Source organism: Temnothorax nylanderi, unplaced genomic scaffold, assembly GCF_030848795.1.
Source record: "Temnothorax nylanderi isolate EJ_2023f unplaced genomic scaffold, tnyl_v1.0 TNYL_tig0108_pilon, whole genome shotgun sequence".
NCBI classification, from domain to species: domain Eukaryota; kingdom Metazoa; phylum Arthropoda; class Insecta; order Hymenoptera; family Formicidae; genus Temnothorax; species Temnothorax nylanderi.
In genome coordinates, this window is record NW_027249170.1 from 322,435 (window position 1) to 344,456 (window position 22,022).

The following is a 22,022-nucleotide window of genomic DNA, read 5'->3' on the forward strand; positions in this document are numbered from 1 at the left end:
CGGTTCCGTCAATGCGACGGAATGCCGGAAAAAACGAGTCGAGAAATCCGGCTGTGACGTGGCGTTCTATTGTATCATCATAGAAAAGCCCTTGCCAATATATAAATATAGCAGACAACGGGCCCGTCGGGCTTTTGAGTCATGATTGAGAGAAATTGGAATTGTTCACTTTTGTAGCGGAAAAAACGTGAAAAATTTAAAGCAGGAACATCTAAATTTATATTTTATTCCATATACACACAGAAAAAAAATGTCAACACAGAATACTTGTATACATATATACGCAAGAATATAATACCTAGAGGCAATTATAAGAATTTCAACTTTTTATTTCAACTTTTTTTCTTGATTGAATTATATAAAACTTCATTTAATTATATAAATGACTTCATTCAAGCAAGTTTTTTTCGTGTTGAACACAATATAATCTCATTTCAAGATTATACGTATATTCTTGTGTATCAAGTGTATCAGTGTTGATTTGACACTTCTTTTTTTTCTGTGTATAGTTACGTAACCGAAGACGATACAAATTTTACATTTTAATCTTCCATTTTCATTTCGACCTATAATTTTCATTTTTAAATATCGACTGAACATTAATCAGCCGCTAACTTCATCGAAATGTAATCTCATAGACCCGGATTAAAAATTGTAAATTTTTAAATTTTAAAGCCGTATCGTAAATTCATTTCAAAACAACGCCACCTCGACAGCCCTTCGTGGAACACCGCGAGAGTTTTCGCGCAAGATTCAAGGGACTGCACATTTGAGGAATCTAATTTATCGTCGCTCGAAGTTCGAGCGGATTGGAGCGTGGAGCGGAGCTGGAAGATAAGTACCGAGTCCCGACGGCAGATGTGGCCGAGCGCGCGAAAAACGCGCCGGCCGGAGGCCGGAGAGCTGGAGCCGGGACTGCCGGGAGCGCGCGACGCGCGCGCGCAGGCGGCGTTCGCGGCTACGTTCAGGTGATTCAGGTCGCATGTAACGGCGCGGCGCGTGCACCACCGGGGAGCGAGAAGGCGCGTTTTGTATCCGCGGGCCCGCGGCGCGAGGCCTCCCGGAGTAGGAAAATCGATGGCCGGGACGAGGTGTGTCATCGACAACGACGCGGGATTTTCACGGGCGAGTCTGGACGCGCGCGTGTAGAGTGTAGAACGAGGGAACGTATTAACTCCCGGCGCGACGCGCGACTGATCGCGCGGCTCAGCGAGAGACGATCGAGAGACGGGGATTTCGATCTCGGGCGGTCCTGAGACTCCTGAGACTCCCCGAATCCCGAATCCGGTTCGGTCGCACGCGAGCGCGCACCTTCGCACCCGGGCGGCGTTGTCAACCCTCGCCTCGCGCGCGCTCGCCGAGCCGTCCTCTCATCATGATACCCGCCAACGTCAGCGCGCGTCGGCGATCCCCTGGCAATCGCAGCGTCCGCGGCACCAACGTCCCACGGAGCCTCCGCGCGATGTATCGGGTCAGAGTCTGCAATCCGGACTAAGACGGCCGCGATGACGACGTGCTGGACGGACCAGGTAAGGACTCGCCGACTTCGATACGTCTTCCGTCGCCGCTGCGGCGTCGGTCTCGGGGTGATCGGTGTACAATGACAGCAAAAACTGTCGTAACTCAGGTAGAAACAAGTGACAATAAAGTCAAAATAACGATTTTTGGTTATTTTAGCATCATCTTACCATCATTTTGACGTAATTTTGACTTTATTGTGGCTTTCTGTTCTACCTGGAATAATAATAAATATAATGTTAACAATTAATTATAAATTTCTATTACTGTAGAATGCATTTAATTCAGATCCAGAGATGATCGTGTGAGAACAAGCGAGAATAAGTACGCAAAGCTGCATGGGTATATTTAGACACATAAATTAATAATAGAAATCTAGGGGATGCGCGACATAAATATTACGGGATAGAAATTTTCCATTGTCCTCTCTTTTGAGGAAACTACGAAAATTCCAGATTTGGTATGTACCTCTTTAAGTACTTCGCGTGTAATCTGTGTTTACCGAGGTGTTTACGTTTTCTTGCAAAAATGTTAGATAAACATTTCGTGTTGTGCGAACGAGATTGAATTAATCTATTTTGAAGTGCAAATCGTAAAGTCGTAATTCGTAATAATAATAATTCTTGTGTTCGTGCTTTTCCTCTTCTGCAGCTACGGGAGATTATTTGATCAGTGCAATTTAATAGAATAAATAAAGCGGATGGATTTAAAACTTGAAGTACCTGAATACATTACGCCGATTCTCGCGTAAGTTTATTAAAACTCCATTAAAACTCGATATCATTCATCTTCGCATTTAACTAGACTTACAATTAGTTATATATTATATAATTTTTATTTTTCGTTAAATTTTTAGGTCTGCCATGCAGATAAAACGTGATTTCGAATGCGTGAAAAATCGTACTCGAAGATCGAGGTCCGTGATGCAATCAAGTGAAAATATTTCTTTACGATATCTTGTAAAATTCTTATTTGCTTTCATTGCTCGCGATACATCAAGTACGATTTTTGTTCACGTTCGTGATTATACTAATTAGCAAGCGTCGCATTCGCATTAATAAGCAGTTATCGTAAAATTGTCAATGCGCGCGCGGCGTTGGTTACGTGAAGAAATAATGCCAACATCCGCTTGTATCTGCTTACGCAATGTACGCCTTACGGATGTTTATTTAATTTTATTAATGATAGGATATATATATATATATATATAATTATGCTTTTTAAATGTCTTTAAAAATATTAATTTATCATAAGTTGCACGAAAAATATCTGGTGGTGGAGGTCGTCAGGAGAAATTTAATTTAAAAATATCAGAAATGCAAATAAATAGATATTTCTACTTAATAATAATAATAATAATAATAATATAATTAATATTATATATATATATATTATATATATATATATGTATATATCTATGTACATAATATATATTCTATTGCGCGTTGAACATACACACACGTACACGCACATTCACGCATTCGCGATTCTAATTTCGGAGCACAGATGCCTCTTCCATGGCGGTTCTCAATGTTACGTCATTTTTCGTAATGTCTGGAAATAATTCATTAGTTACGACATGCGAGCGACTTTGTGCTCGCACAAGCGTTATTTATATGTTATACGTAAAATTAAATTATAGTTCACATTTATCTCATGCACAGAGATACCACAAATAGCCTAGAGTCTAGACAAAAAAAACTGTTTGAGCTGATAAACCGACGATTAAATTTAGCGGCTAAACAACGGATATTATGCATGAGAAAACAATTGAATTATTCGTTCATTTCCAGAGTTTATTTTTAGAGTTTCTCTAGCGATATCAATTTTAATCCTTCGTAAGTTTCTACCGTAAAATATCTACGACAGAAGGCACCTATTCTCGCAACATTCTATGTTACGAATTATTTGCATTTATTCAAGCAGATGTAGGCCTTCAAGTTGTTAAAGTCTGTCGACCGGCGTTGTTTAATGACTATAATAGATGATATTAATGCCAGACATTGTGTTTATCTTACGACACAAGAGTTATGGCGTTGTAACTTTGTGGTCTAAATACTCGTTATCGATAGCGATAATTAAAAAAATGTATAGTCGAAACCTTGCTCCGCATCAGACATTATTTATCGCCTCTTTGAAGTACATTTCCATTTGCGCTACGTCACGAAGAGATATTCGCCGTAATCGCACTGATAATAATCGTGTACTTTCTCTCTACATCCTCCTTCATTAACTTCCTTGTTGAATTTAAAACGTACATCCCATTTAGTAATCTTGCGAACGGGTGTATTTGGAAATGTGCGACGCGCGATGATGAAATTCAAACGCTCGTGTGATTTACGCACGCGGAAAGACGAGCAGCTCCTCAAATTTGCCGTAATCTTTCTGAAATCCATATTATTGATTGACAAAAAACATCGTTTTTTTCCATCTCAGTAATTTGATAGCACAGTTTATCTGCGAGCATATAGATCATATATGTTATCATGTGAAAGTTACATGAAAATTTCTTATCTCTTTAGCAAATTAATGAGTGTTACTTTTATTCATATACACGCGTATGTATTTCATATTTTATTATATTTTATTCTGTTTTATATAATGAAATTTCTTAATTCTTTTTAAATGGATTTTTGTGAAACAAAAATCAGTTTGATTCATGTGCTCTTTATATCTACAATCTACATAAAGCAATTAGATATGCTCGATGAAAAAAATCACGAGCCCTTATCACGCGTAAGATATCGTTTTTGCGTTCTAATGTCATGACATTATCGAGTATCGCAATGCCTCTCGTATCTCAATTTTTATTCAGAAAAATTAATCTCGAATTCTTCCTTGGTGAATAGTTTGCGAAATCGCTCTTGCGTTATCTTCGACTGGAATCCGCTCCGAGAGGATTTCAGGTTCCAATTATACCAGGATGTTCAATATCGAAAGTCAAAAGGCGTAGCTATAATGCAAAAGCTGTAACGAGCTCTTACTGTGTAGGTACTTAGTTACAAGAAAAAGAGTGAGGTGTATTAAGGGTAATGCGATTTAACTTTACACCATGCCCCAGCTATCTTTTTATTGATGTCGTACAAGTAACGTGTGGATCAATAAGAACGCATCCGTGCCTGTAATCTAGGAAACGTAATCTGCGAAAGATATTCACAATGTGACGCCGTAACTTGGCAGAAACGTGACTGGCAGAAGTGCGTCACAATTCTTGGTTTTTTTGCTACTTATAATTATCTTAAAATCTTCGTTGGCACCGCATATAGATAATAACGTATAGCAACGTATACCGATCAGGACGTCGAATATATTAACTCGTTGAACAGCCTGAAACCATATTTCAATGGCAAAACATCTTTTTCTACCGTCCGGCAAATTAGTCATCTACCAGACATCGTTTCTAAATCTTGTTCTGTTATTAATAACTGTCAGGTGGAAGTCAATTTAATAAGACGCCGATTCTTATATAATCCTTCACTTGCCGGCGCTTTTAGTTCGATTTTATACACTTTACAGAGTACAATTATAAAAATTATCGTAGCAATCTCGTTTTTTTTATCCGTGTGTTTTTATCTCTTCTAATCTAAGCGTTATTTACATCTGTCTGACTACATGACATTTCTAATTGCAGGAAAGTCGTACCGCAAACACAGTCTTGTTGCACTATGACGGCTGCACCGAGGGGACTGATATCTCACGGCTAAAATCGCCTTGTGAAATCGCGCCATTCATCGCGCGGCCTTCGGATACGAAGCTTCCGCGGGAAAAACGATAGCGCGTGGCGTGCACGCTTCAGTACGACGCCGACTGTCGGGTAAGGAGCATCTGGTGTCACTAGCCGTGCTCCGGCGTAACCGGTCGACCAACGAAGCTCACGTTCTTCGATAATCGGCTCCGACGTGCAGCGGGAAAATCAGAGGCCGGAACAGATCGACGCCCTTCTTGGAAGAAACAGGTACGCTATATATATATATATATACACATATATATACATATATCCCTTTTTTTCTCTCTGCATATTTGTACGCGCGATTCCTGACATTCTGCGCGAGAACGACCACATTGTATATAGATAGCAATCTACTCGTTCTATCGATCCATAATTATATCTGTCTGAATACCGAAGTAAGTATGAAGTGACAGCGTGATTGACGGTCGGGAAATAAAAGGAAAATGGGAGAGCGTTGTTGTGTATACGTGTTGTGGATACTTTCTAAGTAAGATCCTCGCCGCAATTCGCATGTGACGGATGTCTCGAAAGTTTATTGAATTTATCTCTTAAAGGTATGACAAAGGGAGACCGCCCTTAGGGATATCCATTGAAGATTAATTTTATTTATAAGATTATAAAAAAAACGTAATGAGATCCGAAGAAGCTTCAATTCTCTTCCAATGGGAATATTCTAAAAAGGGGAACATTCTGAAAAAGGGAACGTTTTGGGAAAGAATGTAATATTCGTTTTCAATCTAACACATGGATATTATTGATTCAGGAACATTGTTATGTGGAAATGCATTTACGCCGCGTGCCAACTTTTGCACTTTAGAGATAATTAATTAATATCATAATAGCAGAAACTCTTATTCCGTAAAAGCAGCAAATCCGTCATCTGTGTACTCACGATATATTGTGTATAGGCATCGTTGTAATCGCGATTCGGTAGATTAAAGGATATCGGATGGATTACCCAAATCCTTTCTCGACGGACTCGCTCGAAATTGTATTCTCTCGTGAAATAATTCTGTTCACGTGCGCTCTTCCGTGCGCTCTTCCGTATAAACCTATAAGTGACGTAATTGTCGGTGCCGGTGAACGGAACATGCGATGGCGCTTAATCCGTCAATTACTTATCCACCTGAGAAGTTCAACGGAAAGTACCCGTATTTCGTAACAGGAACCTTAATTTAACAATAAAGTGAATAAATCGAACGTAATCAATAATAATGATTATTATTATTATTATTAGTGCACGTTAAATGTGAAATTGAAAATTAAAATTTCGCAATTATCAATGATATCAGCAATATTAATATTGATAATAAATTTAATATTGTACTTCAAATTAATGTTTTATCCGGCAATGTGATATCGACAGAAGTGGGATACATTTCGGAAAAATGGAGACGCGTATCTTTGTAGAATTTTTAAATTAAAGATTGTAGAATTGCGTTATCATATTACTGATATAATTTTAATTTTCAATTTCACATTTAACATTGATAATAATATTTTCACCATTCCCGAGGTACGTTCACAAATTTAACGATAATGATTACGTTTTATTAATAACGATGTTCAATTTCCCGTTTTATTGTTTAATTTCATTATCGCAATTAATCGCAATCTCGTTTTCGTTACGTAAAGCATTACAGAAGCCAACGACCGATGGTACAAATTTATTACCTGAAACCCGGTGCAATTTAATCGCGCGCGTATTTCAGCTTGCCGAAATTTGGCGGATATTCTGGGCTTCATCTAATCTTCGCTGTGAAAATACGCGGCTTGCTATCGCGAGAATACTCACCATACCGTCCTCTCTTACGTCAAGATTTTAATTTATGCATCGCTTTAATTATCAGCTGCGTCTTCCCGAAGTTATGATCGCAACCGTATTACGCCGTTTCAGGTGGTAACAAACGGTGACTTGCAAAAAAGAATCGACTCTAAACTGCAGGACACCGGTTTATTATCGATACTTGTTCGATCATAAGAAACATAGTGATTACCGAGTTATCAGAGCGTTCCCCCTCCGGCTGTATAAATGTCTTTATTTATGCTCATCATAAATATGCGCAATTTCAAACAACAACTAGTGGTTGATAGAAATGCTCTGACAAAAATTGAACTTAGAAGCGAAATTGTTATTCTAGGTATAAGAGGCTTTGAGTCGAAAAGATTTTCGGATGACTTGGCACTTATTAAGTTAAAGAGACGCGAGAATACAGTTTCGAGTAGTAATTATTTTATTGTTTATTTCTGATAATATTGAGTAACTCGAAACTTTTTCAGTTGATAAGAAAAAAAAAGATAAGAGAAGAATTCGATAAATATATATCATATTATAAAAGGCAATGAAGTTAATTTGCTGGATATGTTTCTGATTATGGTATGAGTCTGAATAATGTATTCACGGTGCGAGTGCACATTGTAATCTCGCTGCATCATGCTGCGAAATTACGGCGGCACTGCAATACGATTTTTTTCTGCGATGCACGATGCAAAAGACGAATGCGGCTTATGTATGCTTACGTAACTATTGATCTCGGTATCAAAAGTTACGTGTGCTGCGAAATTCTGCGAGGTCTTACTTTTGCCGGTGACCGAAATTCGAGTTGGCAACGCGCGAACGGACATCCGAGTTTATTCTTTTCTCCATAAAGGAAACACTCGTAAATCGCATTACGATGATATCCGGAATTTAAAAAATCACAGAGAGTATGAAAATCCGAAACCACGCAAAAATAGAGTACCGATGGAGTAAATCAACGGATTCAGTGTAACGCAGTTTTTTTTTTTTACAAATTGTTAAAATAGTGAATGTATGATTTAGCTAAAATAGACTGATATTATTCAACAATACCACTGGAATACTAATATGCAGGTTTTTGCTGAGCAGGTCCGCTATCAAACATTAAAATAGTGTCGCTATTGCGACTATAATAGGCGTCATTCCATTCGGTCGGCTAATGAACGTAACTGCTTATAAACATATAGCATTTCGCGATTAATTCCACGCGAGCGAGTTTGTTGTATAAGTTAACCCGCAACAACGCAGGTTAAATGCCGAGATAATTGTTGCGCCGAATAAGAGCCGGTGGTCCCCATGGTTCGTGTTTACTGAATCGTCCGGTGAAATTGATTAACATTCTTCTGTAGCATTTGCGTTTCTCAAACGAGTAATACCGGCAATAAACCGGATTTTTTTCAAAAGGCATTGCGATATCGATTACGGTTTTTTTTAAATATACATTTACCTTTTAACAGATTTGCATTTACCAACAATGCATTTTTCCTTTTTTTTTTTGCTGTTTTTTTTTGCAATAATCAGCATGAATCAGTAGTTTCGCCATATGCATTTATTATTATTGCATATTCTAGGTGAATTTACATTTTATCATTTTATTTGACGTGCGTTCGTAAAAAAAAACAATAGTTATTTATTTTAAGTTAATGTTAAAAACTGGCAATTTTGATGACTAACTCATTAGTTACTGTTTGCAAAACGCAGCACGTGTACGGCAACGATTACGGCAAACTTTTTATCAGTTTATGTACGTCATTTCTATTTCGTACTTGAATTTACAAGTAGACTGAACAAAGGCTCATTGAAAATTAGAATGTTTCGTAAGAGTTATTTGAAACGTTTCTTTTTGTCTTGTTTACAAGCGTACCTAAGTGTACTTTGATACTTTAATTATTTAAGGGGGGAGCCTGAATTAGAACGCTAAAAAAAGCATAATTTTTGCAATTTTTTTTCTCAGCTCCAATAAAACGAATCTTTTCGAAACTTTTGGGGTGTTTTATCACACATTTTGACATTAACAAAAAAAATTTTTTTATACAAAAATATTGATTTTTAGTATTAAATGTTCAGCAATATCTACAATCACGTTTTTCGAATTCTTGTACAAGATAGAGAAAAATCTATTTGACTAATCGACTTGATCCAAGATTTTTTAGTTACATAATTGCATTTTCTTCTATGTGAACCTAAGAGATTTATAAAAAAATTAAATTTAACAACTTTTTTTTAAACAATTAAGTTGAAAATTTTTAGCGAAAATCGTAACTTTTTTTTCAAAGTCTCACAATTAGTTTAATTTTCGATATTAAAAAATTTTTTTTGTTAATGTCAAAATGTGTGATAAAACACCCCAAAAGTTTCGAAAAGATTCGTTTTATTGGAGCCGAGAAAAAAATTGCAAAAATTATGCTTTTTTTTAGCGTTTTAATTCAGGCTCCCCCCTTAAGGGATGAAGGATGACTATGTCATAATAAATGAAAGTATTATATTCCAAGATGACCTCGCACTCAGATATTTTACATCGTAAATTTTACCTGCCATTTTCCTGCTGTTCCGAGATTTGTAATTCTAGGAAAGCTACGCTCAAGTTACGGATTATCTTTCATTAAGGTCGCTTCTGACGTCACAAAAATATCAAATTTGCGTGGCAGGTATTTTCAGTTTCTAGTAACACTCCTAGTCTTTAAACAGAGATTTACAATATAGATCAGTATCTTTCAGCATTATCATCACTTTTCTATGCCAAAGAGGCATATCCTGTTTTTCTTTCAAACTAATCAGTTTAATTCCGAATTATAATTTTGCGCGAAGCGTTGCATATTTCAAAGAATCGAAAGTATATCCCATTGAAGAGAATAATAGTATCTGAAATTATCGTACCTCTGATACAGTATAAAAATCTTGTTTCATAGTTCGCAAAACTTTTTCGCGTGTTTTAGTAACATTAATGAATCATGAAATATTAAGATACAGTCTTTCGTAGAACAAAATAGCTATGACACTCTTTGAGTGCATAGTAAGGAATAAGATAATATGATTTTTATATAGAATTTTTTACTAAATACTAATAAGAGATTTCGAAACGCCACTTTAGATAAAAAAAGAATTCTACGGATTGTGAGGTTTATTTTAGTTGACAAGCTAATTCTAAGATTATATCTTTCAGAAACTGATGGTTAGCTAATGAAATATATTTCTTGGTTGACTGTTTCCGAGATTAGATTGCTGGACCACGGATTCCTTGTTTCGTTTCTTTGAAATTCAGGGGATACGAGAGGAAAAGAGAGGGAAAGAATCCGACAGGAAAATGGAAGAACAAACCGCGCTATGTGATTAGATGAAGAAACATGTATTCGTAGTTTCGACTTACATATGTGTGGATGAAGGCGAATCTAATTCTGAAAATTTGCTGCAAAATTTCCGTGATCTATACGTTTAATCTCTCTTATTCGTTTCGCCGACTAGACATAAGATGCTTGTGAACTTTATCGCGCAGTGAAATCGAAGAACGAGATCTGCGCGTGACGAATTTTTAATTGAAAACGAATATCGCGAAGAGCACAGATCGACGTCGGTGCTTCGTGCGATATAAGAGGAATCTTTAGATCGTCTCGCTCTAGAATTGATGATCACCTCCGTCCGCGCTAACCGAATTCCATTCAGGCGCCTCGCATCGCTTCTCGCCGCCGATTAATCGTCGATTAAGAATAGAAGACGCTGCGCTAAGCGCCAGCGTTGCTAGAATTGTTGGGGGGATAGATATCTAAATGCGCCAATAAACGCACCTGTAGCACGATTCTGTAACTCATCGTTATATGCCTGTATCAGATTATGGATTGGGATTGAGATTGCAGGATTAAAATTTGACCAATCAGAGCAAAGTTCAGCTAAACTTGAGATCAGTTTTCTGTATTCTGTTTAATTAAACTTCAATCCAATCTCAATCCCAATCCGTGAGTCTGTACGGCCCGGGCATTATGCAATATCGTTATCGTTATTTTGTCGCTGTCCAACGACAACACATTGATAACGATAATGCATAACGAGTTATTTTACGTGCCGTAACTTGATATTTCACGTATTTACAAATTCTGTTTCTAAATTCTTACAAAATAATTTTTCCTCGTTATTTTTGTCTAGGCCCTTATCTTTACGTGACTTACTTTTAATCTAAAATTCTTTCTCTGTATCTAGTCACGTACAGTTATAAACGACTAATTCTATTACGCTAACAGACCTTTGTTGGGTCCTTTTTTAAAGGACTTAGCCGAATATCTCGAAAACTGTGCCCTGATATTATGTCTAATTTTATTCCTAAATTAGAGATATTCGTTGCTAACCATTATTATGATGCTTTAATCGATTATATTTCTTCCTTGTGGTATTCCTAATTTCGCCTTCTAGAAATGTTCATTATACCGCCCATTTTCCTAATTCGTTTGCCTCTAGAATAACTCTGGAGCTCCCTCAGCCTTTAATGAGTAACAAGATCTTTTTCCGAGGGTAAATCGGCTAGGCGGGATGCTGACCACATCACTCCCTATAATCCATGAAACCTCATGGGCTTTCTTAATCGTTAAAAGAGGATATCTTTACCAACCTTATGTGCTCTATTTTGAGTTGTTTCTATTTCCAGCATATATTGTGCGTTATAATTGTATTTTTAACAAAAATATGTAAGGGTGCGATATTAGGAACATTTTTTTCGATGTCGAAAAAATACTACTTTTTTTGTTTTCCTTTAGATAAGATAGTTAAAGTAAACTTCGAACACATTCATGCCATGGAGATCATAATATTACGATAATCCTAGAGTAAAATGATGCGGTTTAGTTATATTCTTATAGGAGTTTTCAGTCAAAAATTTGAATTTTAAAAATAGGGTGCGATATTAGGCATGACAGTCAGTTCTCCTACGTTGCGTCTCGCTCGTAACAGTTACAAAATCATGCTAATGGTTACGATCCCATAAAGGCGACAACGCGCCTGTTGCCTTGCGTCAGAATCGCGATTATGTTATATCGTACATAATAAAACCAACGATCTCACTTCATTTACTGCGTAACGCAAAAGTTAAGGTCGCGCGTCGCCTTTTTAAGATAGGCGACTCTTCTTTCACGACCGATATTTGCATGCGCGGTTTAGAGATAGCGCACACACATTGAAAAGTCTGCAAGATTATAAAGTGCTGTTAAGCGCCGAGTATATTTAATTGAAGCGTCAACATTCCGCGGGGCGAGATCCCCATTGCAATTAATCGCGCGCCGACATTTACATGGCCCAGTTCTCACCCAGTCTGGGGAGAACATGTAGAATACACGATTAAAGTTTCAATACGGATGTGACATTGGACATAGCGCCTGATTAAAATTTCAATAGAGATTTCATAGAGCACTCCTTCCTTTACAAATATAGGAATACATCCGTAAACTGGATACATATCGAGCGAGTCGTGACCAGTTGACCCCAGCGAGACATCGTTTTGTACCTATATATACGTGTCTTGCGAAAGGAGGCATTCAGGTAACTATCGATTTAACCAGATCGTTAATACGTAACGACCTTACATCTTTCGTCTTAATGGATTTCGCGGAGCGAGTTCTTTTTTCCTATTCCACGTTTTTCCACGTCCAGTCACTCGTATGATAAATTATAAATGATAAATGTCAGATAAAGGACGCATATTACCGGAAGAATATTACCTCCTCGTTTTTGCGTCGTGCCGCGATGATTTTATCGCTTATTCGTACAACTTATAACGAGAGAGAGAGAGAGAACTATTCCGCAACGCGATAAAACTGATAACCGATACATGTGCTAGATACCACAAATTCTGCATATTCGGAGGAAATAACGGCGCTTAGAAATAAAATTCCGGGTGAAATGCGGGGTAGCGTTACAAAACGCACGAGGCAACGTTCCCCAATTATCCGTATTACGTTCATTATAGATCATAATAACGAATAATCCTCTTTCAACGACTTGACGTCCCTCGCGTTGCTAAACGACGTCCCATTTTCACGCAGGAATAGATCATATTCGTCATTATTCTCCATCGATCTTCCGCGCGGCTTTCCCACGACGAGCAGTAAGACCGCTATCGGTGACACGAGGGAGCACGTAAGCCGATCGCTTGAATATTTCTCCGTGCCGTGAATAATGCCTTATTGTCAGAGAGCCCATCTCACCGGTGCGGTGGGATACCGTCAACTCTCCGTCGATCGATATCGGCGCAATCGTGCGCAACAATCATTTGCCGTTTGCCATTCGATAGATTCCGCGATGAAATTCCTTCCCGCGTTATTCCCCCGAGGTATTGCCGGTAGGATATCGTAGCTTTTTCCTTGATGGGACTCGATAAGCAAAATAATAATAATAATAATGCTCTCTTGCCAGTGTACTTTAAAACTGTATAAGTACTGATAATGTTATTTTTGTCCACCTGCACGCCGCGCCGCGCCAGCTGACGTTCCTTATCTCATAAAGATATCTATTCCGACAATTTTTATCTTAGGTCACGCACTTCTCGTAAAAATTCACACTCGACAATACCAATAATCTGACGTTGAGATCGAAATGCCTAAATCGCGGTTGGACCATTGTCAATTCTTGTCTCTGTCGTTGATCTTCGTTTCTCGAGTGACGTTGCTATTCTTAACTGTTAAGCATCATAATGAAAATGGACCGTGCTACAAATCGAGACGTTCCCCGCGGTTATTTGCGGAGCAGGTGATCTCGAGTAGAAGCGACGGGTAATGAGGAGAAATGGAGCTAAGTATAACGATCTCTCGATCGTGCGTATAAACTAGGCGACCCATTGACGCTTTTTAACGACCGCGCTTTCTATCATCTCACGCGTCAGTTCGTCCACGAACGCAAAACAAAAATGTAATTTTTATCTGCACATTTCTATGTATTTCTTACATTTTTATTATGTTATTGTTTCTATTATTATTAGATTATTATTTCTAGCAACTATTTATTCTTCTACATTTATTTTTCACGTCTTTTTATACATCTCTATTTTTAATATGTCTTCGCCGGGCTCATCTGACAATGAGTAACCAGGCCGTTTTTAACGGCCGAAAGGTTTGCCGATTTATGTCGCGGTAATTGTACTTGGGACACTTGAGTGAACTCAGTGAACCGGTTAAGCGTTAGAGAGTAGGAAACACGACGCCAGCGAAGGCCGCTAATGAGAACGAAGGTCACGACTTTTACTTTTTAAAGACGTGATCGTCACTTATCTTCAAGATCTCTCGCTCGCGATCGATATAGATTCTACGCGATTCATGAATTACTCGTCGTAAGAATGTTTGCACTGATTATTAGAGATATCACTTATAACACTTTACATTCATAAATCGCAATGTCATCCAAAAAGTAACGTTGTTTATTTGAAGTATAGTAAATCGTTTATCTTATCGACTTTTTACATATTGTGTAATTAACTAATGCGTAGAAAACTCTTTTATAGCTTGCTTAGATAAGTTTTCGCAGTCACTAATACGCAATTGTAGACGTATAGAAAGTAGAATGCAATATATATTCAATATATATTTAATATATATTTAACCCTCGGAGAACATACAGAGGGTCAATTTGACCCTTACCTCGAGTTTTATCGTAAATATCTTGATACACGTAAATTTTTAGTCAGAAATATTAAAAATAAAAAAATAAATTTTTTTTCGTAAATTACGTTTTTTTTTTCAAAAAAAAATTTTTTTTTAAAAAATTTTTTTAAATATGTAAATAATTCCAACGGCACTTTTTATTTATATCAATTGATTTAACGATGTTCCAAGTACATCTGGAAATTTTTTCAAGCTGATCGCACTCGTCAATTTAAAATGGTGGACGATCAAAGTGTGTGTAGGGTCAGATTGACCCAGAATGTTCTCCGTGAATGAAAAAATAGGTGTGTTCTCCGAGGGTTAATTATATTTAATAGATATATTATATATATTTAATATATATATTTAATATATACTTAATAAATATTTAATATATGAAACATATATTGATATGTAGATTTATGCCTTGGTATTATGAAATATAGGAATTTTTGTGAGATTATCTACTCGTTCAGAAAGAAATTATCGGCGCCGCGTAACGATAACGTCTTGTGTAATAATCGCACTATTTATAAGTGCGACAAATGTTGAGACAGCAATTAAAGATTATTTCAAGGAAAATGCTGCGTACTATTTTACTCTTCTGTAATTTTGTACTTATGTGTCATTAAATTGTCATTTACAATGTTTTTACGATAAAGTAATCGTTCTCTTTGCAGTAGAACGGATCGACGGGAGAATTGCGTTTACGGAGATATAAGATACACGAAGAAGAAAAATGCAGAACGGATTTGAGATCGACGATAACGACGTCATTTATAAAGATGTTGTCATCATAGGTAAGTGCAGAGAAATGTCTTGAGCTTCATCGAGATTTAATAGCTCGATAATAAAAGGCATACAAAAATCGCGCAAAGGGATAATAAGAACATACCCTGATAGTAAAACGTGAATGTGCAAAATCATGCAAACGTGTTGCTGAAAACAATTTCTGTTGTCATAAACATTATGTAAACATGAATCGTAACTCGTCTAGGATTCATACTTATAGTGCTTTTACAGCAAAGATATGTAAATTGCTTCCATCAATATTATGTAAATTGTACACCAATACTTAGAACCTCCGGGCGTAAATATGTAAACTGTTGGAAAAATGTAACGAATATTGAATAAACCGTTGCTTGAAACAAATTCAATACTATTTTTAAGCATTCGCGGACGCAGCTTTACATATTATTTGCACAAACGCTCGTCACGAGTTTCGGACATATTTCGTAAATATGACGGACGTTTTGCTATCTGGGTACAATCTAACTAAATTTTTTAACGTGCATACGTATGGTTATTTGACACCACTAAAGGTAAATGTACCAGTGCCGGGACACTTAAGACCTATGTCTATATAGGCACCTTCATTATTTTAGTTTTTAAATAAGTATAACGCGAATTAAAAACAAAACTAAAAATATAATACAAGAAAAATAGTTTTATCTTTGATTCTTTGATTTTAATTCGCGTTATAACTTATTTAAGCACTAAAATGATAAAAAATGTCCAGGTATTGGTATATTTACCTTATGTTGAGGATCAACAAGCTTCTTATTTTTCCTGTGTTTGGCATTAATTTCCCACAAAGCTAAAATTCTTATATCGTAAGAGCAATAGCGTCTCAAATAAAAAGTTCGTGGGAAGAGTTAAAATATCTCTGAAACAGTCAGCAGTTATAACTCGGAGCTCAGTTGTCGGGAAATTGGAGAATATATCACACATAAAAATATTCTACATTATCTCTGATCCTTAGGAAACGGGCCTAGCGGGATATGTCTGTCATATATGCTCGCCGGAAACTGGCCTTACTACAACGGCGAACCTCATCCCGGCGACGATATGCTGACAGCGCGATTGCGGTTCTACACGACCGGCAACGAGGAGTGCGGCGACGCGCCGGACGATGCGAACATCGACGTGACCACCAACAATCGTCGTCAGTGCTCCAAACCCGGCAGAACACAGGGCGGGCTAGCGCACAGCACACGGTCCAAACTCGAGTGCCTGTCCTCCGGCATCGAGGGCAGAGGCGGTGGCCGACCGCTGGCTCTTCTCATGGACCAGCTGCAGCATCCATGTGTCGACGCCGGCCTCGATGTAGCTTCGCTCCTCGATTGGAGTTCCGCAGACGAGCATCCCGAGCACAGGATCGTGGATCACGTTGTCCTTGGCAAGGGCCAACCCGGCGGTGCCTGGCAGGTACATAGTGAACGATATTTCCTTGTAATCCTGCAAATAGTGGATTCTCTTCCACGAAACAAAATGTGTCACGATGAGTATAAAAGTAATGAAAAGAAAAATCTTAATAAATTAGAATATCTAATTATTAAAAAATTAAAGATTTTACGTTAGAAATTGATAAGGCTGATTGCAACAGTATTTACTCTTAACGCAATATATTTATGTGAAAAGTTCTTTCAGTATAAATTTGACACTTCTTTAATATTATCTTTTAGTCTATGGATCCCAATGTACTCACCATCAGTCTGAGTCGATGGATGTCTCTCCCTGATTTGGATCTGAGGCATTGGGAGAAACTCGTCGAGGTCGAACACTTACAAAAGTCGGTTTTAGCGGAAAGCGACATTTATGCGCGGCTAGAAAAACTGAGCGTTTGTAAGGCGTCTAGTCGAGTTTCCATGGGTACCGTAGCAGCTTATTACAAGGACTACGTGCGCAGAAAAGGCTTGAAACAATACTTCCGATGGTACATATTTGAAAAAGATTATCTATGGCACGAATCCGTCACTGACATCGATGCAGATTTTCACGAAGCAATTTGTTGCAGTGGGACCACAGTTACCTCAGTAAGACCGAACCCGGAGAGCAAAGGAGGATACAATTGGATTGTAGACGGGTACGAAAATAAAAGTGGAAAGCGATTTCGGTATTGGTGCAAAAGGGCGGTTCTCGCAACCGGCACGACCGATTTATCGAATCATCTAGAGATCCCAGGGGAGAATACGAATCCCAAATGGGTGACACACGATCTCAATGATCTGGAGACTCGATTAGGACGTTTGGTCGACGAATATGGTACGTAAATGCAAGATTATATAAAGAAAGAGAGATTGCACCTAATTTGGTGATTTTTGAGAAAGCTTATCTTCTTTCTTGTACAATTTTTCATTTTGTTTATTGCAGAATTCGATTTGTTCTCATCTGAGAAACCGTTAACCGTAGGCCAAGAGTTGACCGACGAACAGATTCCACCCGTGTTAGTAATCGGAGCTGGTCTGAGCGCGGCCGACGCAATTATGGCTGCGCGTTTTCGAGGCATACCCGTGCTGCACGCATTCCGCCACTCGCTGAACGAGTGGGGCAAACAGACCGCCGAGAGGATAACTACTAGTTACGATCGATTGCAATGGCTACCGGATTCCATATATCCGGAGTATCATAAAGTGTACGAGATGATGGCTGACGGAGGTACAAATTATTCTCTGTACAAGTCGTTGCCTGGATACACGCTTGTCAGTCTCTGTGAGAATCGCGAGAATGGAAACACGCATACAAGGAGGACAGCCACTCTTGCTGCTCCTGACGGTCGGCTGCACACATTTAAAGTATCCATTGCGGCTATTCTTATCGGTACACATAATATATACTTCTTAATAACAGTTCAAACTAGTAAATCTTGTGAAATAAATATGATTGTAGATATTGAAGCGTTCAATTGGCAAATTTGCTGATGTTAATGTATTGAATAATTTATTTTAGGATACAAACCAGACCTATCATATTTGGAAGGTGGCGGCATAGGATTGGGTAAATTTGCAAGTAAGCCGATCAATAGTAAATCGAATCCAATTGAAATCGACGATTTCACATACGAAGTGATCAACGCGCCGGTAAAAGGACTTTACGCATTAGGACCTCTAGTCGGTAACAACTTTGTTCGCTTCGTTCTGGGTGGTGCGCTTGGAATTCTGGCGCACATTCTACATACCACAAATACCTGAGAGATCTGACAGCCACTCGCGCGACTCGATCGTAGCTTAGTAAAATTATTTTTAACGAGTAACAAAAAAAAATGAGCTTTGACAGTTAAACGCGATTAGTTGTGCATGAGTTAATGTTATGTAATATTTGTATTAATAATTTAATATAAATTATAAATCGTACGTTTTGTCGTTTTGAGCCATCTTTATTTCACTTCTCTTTGCCGGTTAGTATCAATTTTCACTTCTAATCCGAAAATTATGCTGACTGTGAATATTAGCAGAATTTTTCTGGTATTTTCCCTTGAAAATTATGCTACCTTTGTACATTCAGTTTTTAAATACTTACCCTATAATCTTTTGTCGGAGAACTAGAGGTTATTTCATTTATCTACCGTGTATCGCTGAAGATGGTTTAAAGTAGAGCCGAAACGTACGATTTATAATTTATAATTTATATTAAATTATTAATTTAACCCTTAAATGCCACCCGGGGTCCAGCGGACCCCAGACCCTTTAGAATGATATATTTTCAAATGTTCCCGCCAAATATGGAGCTCATATTTATTTATTATTTTTTATTTTTTTGATTTTGGAGCCAACATTTTAACTGTTGGCGATCTTAATTTTTTATACTATGTTGAAATTGAAATTTTAACAATATAAGCATTTTATTCTCTTTTCTAAGCCTTGAACAACATTGAAAATAATTTTCATAACTAAATATCAAAAAATCAATAAGTAAGGAGACATTTTTCATGCTGGGGTCTTTTAGACCCCATGTGTCATTTACGAGATTCTTGAGAGGTGTGGCATTTAAGGGTTAATATTACATAACGTTAACTCGCGTACAACTAACTTGACTCTCAAAGCCCATTTTTCCTTGTTACTCATTAATTTTAATATCGAGTCTTTAGACTTAGATAATTAATCATGTATCGAAATTATTTTATATGTAGACATATTGTCAATGTGTGACTTCGTGTGACTCGTGTGACTTCTGCTCAATTCGTGTGAGTGCTGAATAACTACCCTCTTAGTTCTTAAACAGATTGCATAAGATCTTTTACAGATCTTTTGCAGATCTTTTACATAAAGAGATTGCTTGGTAAATATGTTTGTACATACTATTAAAATTATTTTTATATTCCTTTCCATATTACCATTCGCGAGGAAACGATCGATTTTTTAGTGTATATAACTATTTGATTGTTCAAAATATCTCCTAGTGAAAGGTAAATGGCGAAGAGATTACAAGATTTACTCAGCGAGTAGTGACTTACAACGTGCGGAAAAAGATGATAGTTCAAATGCTACCTTAGGTCTATTTTAAATCTGTTCGCGCTTGTTAACATTCCATTTAATAAGGAGAAATTATTTATGGGAGATGGTATCGATGATATGACTCGCACCTAAATTTGACAATTGTCATATTATTGATAAATTTGTCATGACTATACATTATCTCTCCAGAAATACACCTTATTAGATTCCACACTTCGTAGAGTGTACATACAGTTAATACATAACTGTTGGGGTCTGTATTGTAACGAGTTTCGAAAAGAAAAACGAATAATACAACGAAACTCTTGACATAAATTCTAATACTACATACGTATTTAGGATTAATCTATGTTTGCCTTTTTACGATTAAGTTAAAAATGCTTTTTATGCACATTTATCTATACACGGTTTATATGTAGAAATGCTTTTAATAACTTTTATTTTCGTGGGATTAGAAAGGATATTTATATACCCAGACGACATGCATGACTCAAATCGGGACGTATGACGTCTTAATGACATCTTTAAGACGTCTTATGTTTCAATTTGGGACATTGTGTTCACTAGGTATTATTATTAGAATGTCCGGACAGTTGTGCTTATCGAAACGCACAAGCATTTTTTACATTGCGCATTTTTATTTCCTGACAATTTGCAAATGAGAACACGCGTGAATTAGACAATTACAGACGCATCTTTTACGTAACATCTTTAATCCGCCGAGTAATATGCCTTTACATCTCTTATTAATAAGCTGTGATTACTTTAGTGAAATAGGCTAGTAATGTTTTGCTGTTAGTATAAGGTATATGATATGTAATACTACCTTTTTAGTACAAAACGTTTCCAGAAAACTTATTTTTTTATTACTTAATAGTTTTTATTTACACTTAATTTAGAAACAGCGTGCCTTATTGCTTATATTTTACATGATTTTATTTATGACATGCGATACACAATTACATATGTACAATTATATTAATTAAGTTTTATGTTAATTAGGTTTATTCAGTTTTAAAAATGATTTTAAAAAAAGAGAAATATACTTTTCATAATTTTATTATATTTCAAATGGAGATTTTATTGCTCTTTGATAATGTATCGTGAAAATGCGAGAAATATTATCTTGTTATGTTAAACATGCGGTATGTAAACTTATATGTTAATACGTACTTTAAAAGTAAGCCTAAAACGCGTATTCAATATAATGTTACGATACATTTGATATTAGCGGTAAGGCGAGATATTGTAGCGTATACAAGAGATGAAGCGAACATTGAAGCGTATCATTTATAGCATAGAAACATGTGGTTTTTAGAAGTTTTATTAATACGAAAGTTGATATATATTGATATATTAGCTAAATGACGACAGGGATATGTATGGATACTTAATACGCAATCTGTGATAGGAAATGCAATGTTCAAGAAGCGATGAAGTAGAAAAGAGACTACGTAAATAAAACTTGAGCACCATTATATTTGGTAGACACGTATTTTTACATGCAGAATGAGGAGCGATTTATATAAGAAATATTATATTGGTATATAATATTATATAGTTTTATTTAAACAAAATAATGGAAGAAATCACATCTGTCTCTTTGATAGAACGGCAGCGGACAATCCCACTTGTCACAAGAAACTCGTAGTGAACTTTAAAATACCAGGAAAAAATCGTATTGTTACTTCTTATGGTGTTTGAAAAAAAAAAAACAATTTGTAATACCTTATATAGACCATTCTGTGTATGTGTACACAAGAAAATGAGCAGAATTTATAAGGACTTAATTAGTCATTGTTTTATTATGGAATGATGATTTAACAATTGGATGTACAGAATAGTTTACAATACAGATATAAAAAGTTAAAACGCATTTTTTTTTCTATTATGCGATATTACACGGAAATAAAAATAATTTATACACGTTATCGCTATAAAAAAATATACATTCAAGTGAGATAAATAAATTATTCTATTATAAATCTTATTTTTGCGATCACTCTTAGTATACATTAGAAGAATTAAAATACAGCGGGATTATCTAAATAAAATTGCAGGGATTACGATATATTATGTGTGGAGGATTGTTTTAAAGATTAACATCGATTAAAAAGATTAATGCCACA

At 36.7% G+C, this 22,022-nt stretch overlaps 1 protein-coding gene across 2 annotated transcripts; it reads left to right on the top strand.

The window, feature by feature from the left end:
* The first annotated feature begins 968 nt into the window (after positions 1 to 968).
* Positions 969 to 22,020, top strand: LOC139775889 (oxidative stress-induced growth inhibitor 1). Of its 2 annotated transcripts, none has more exons than XM_071712239.1 (8): positions 969 to 1,529; positions 5,150 to 5,473; positions 15,343 to 15,459; positions 16,422 to 16,867; positions 17,125 to 17,375; positions 17,457 to 17,704; positions 17,813 to 18,259; positions 18,389 to 22,020. In XM_071712239.1, the coding sequence occupies exons 3-8, from the start codon at positions 15,399 to 15,401 to the stop codon at positions 18,628 to 18,630; spliced, it is 1,695 nt and encodes a 564-aa protein (XP_071568340.1). In that variant the 5' UTR covers positions 969 to 1,529; positions 5,150 to 5,473; positions 15,343 to 15,398; the 3' UTR covers positions 18,631 to 22,020. The 2 variants fall into 2 exon arrangements, with proteins under 2 accessions (XP_071568340.1, XP_071568339.1); XM_071712238.1 differs by having other exon boundaries at positions 970 to 1,529; positions 15,340 to 15,459.
* The last annotated feature ends 2 nt before the right edge of the window (positions 22,021 to 22,022 follow it).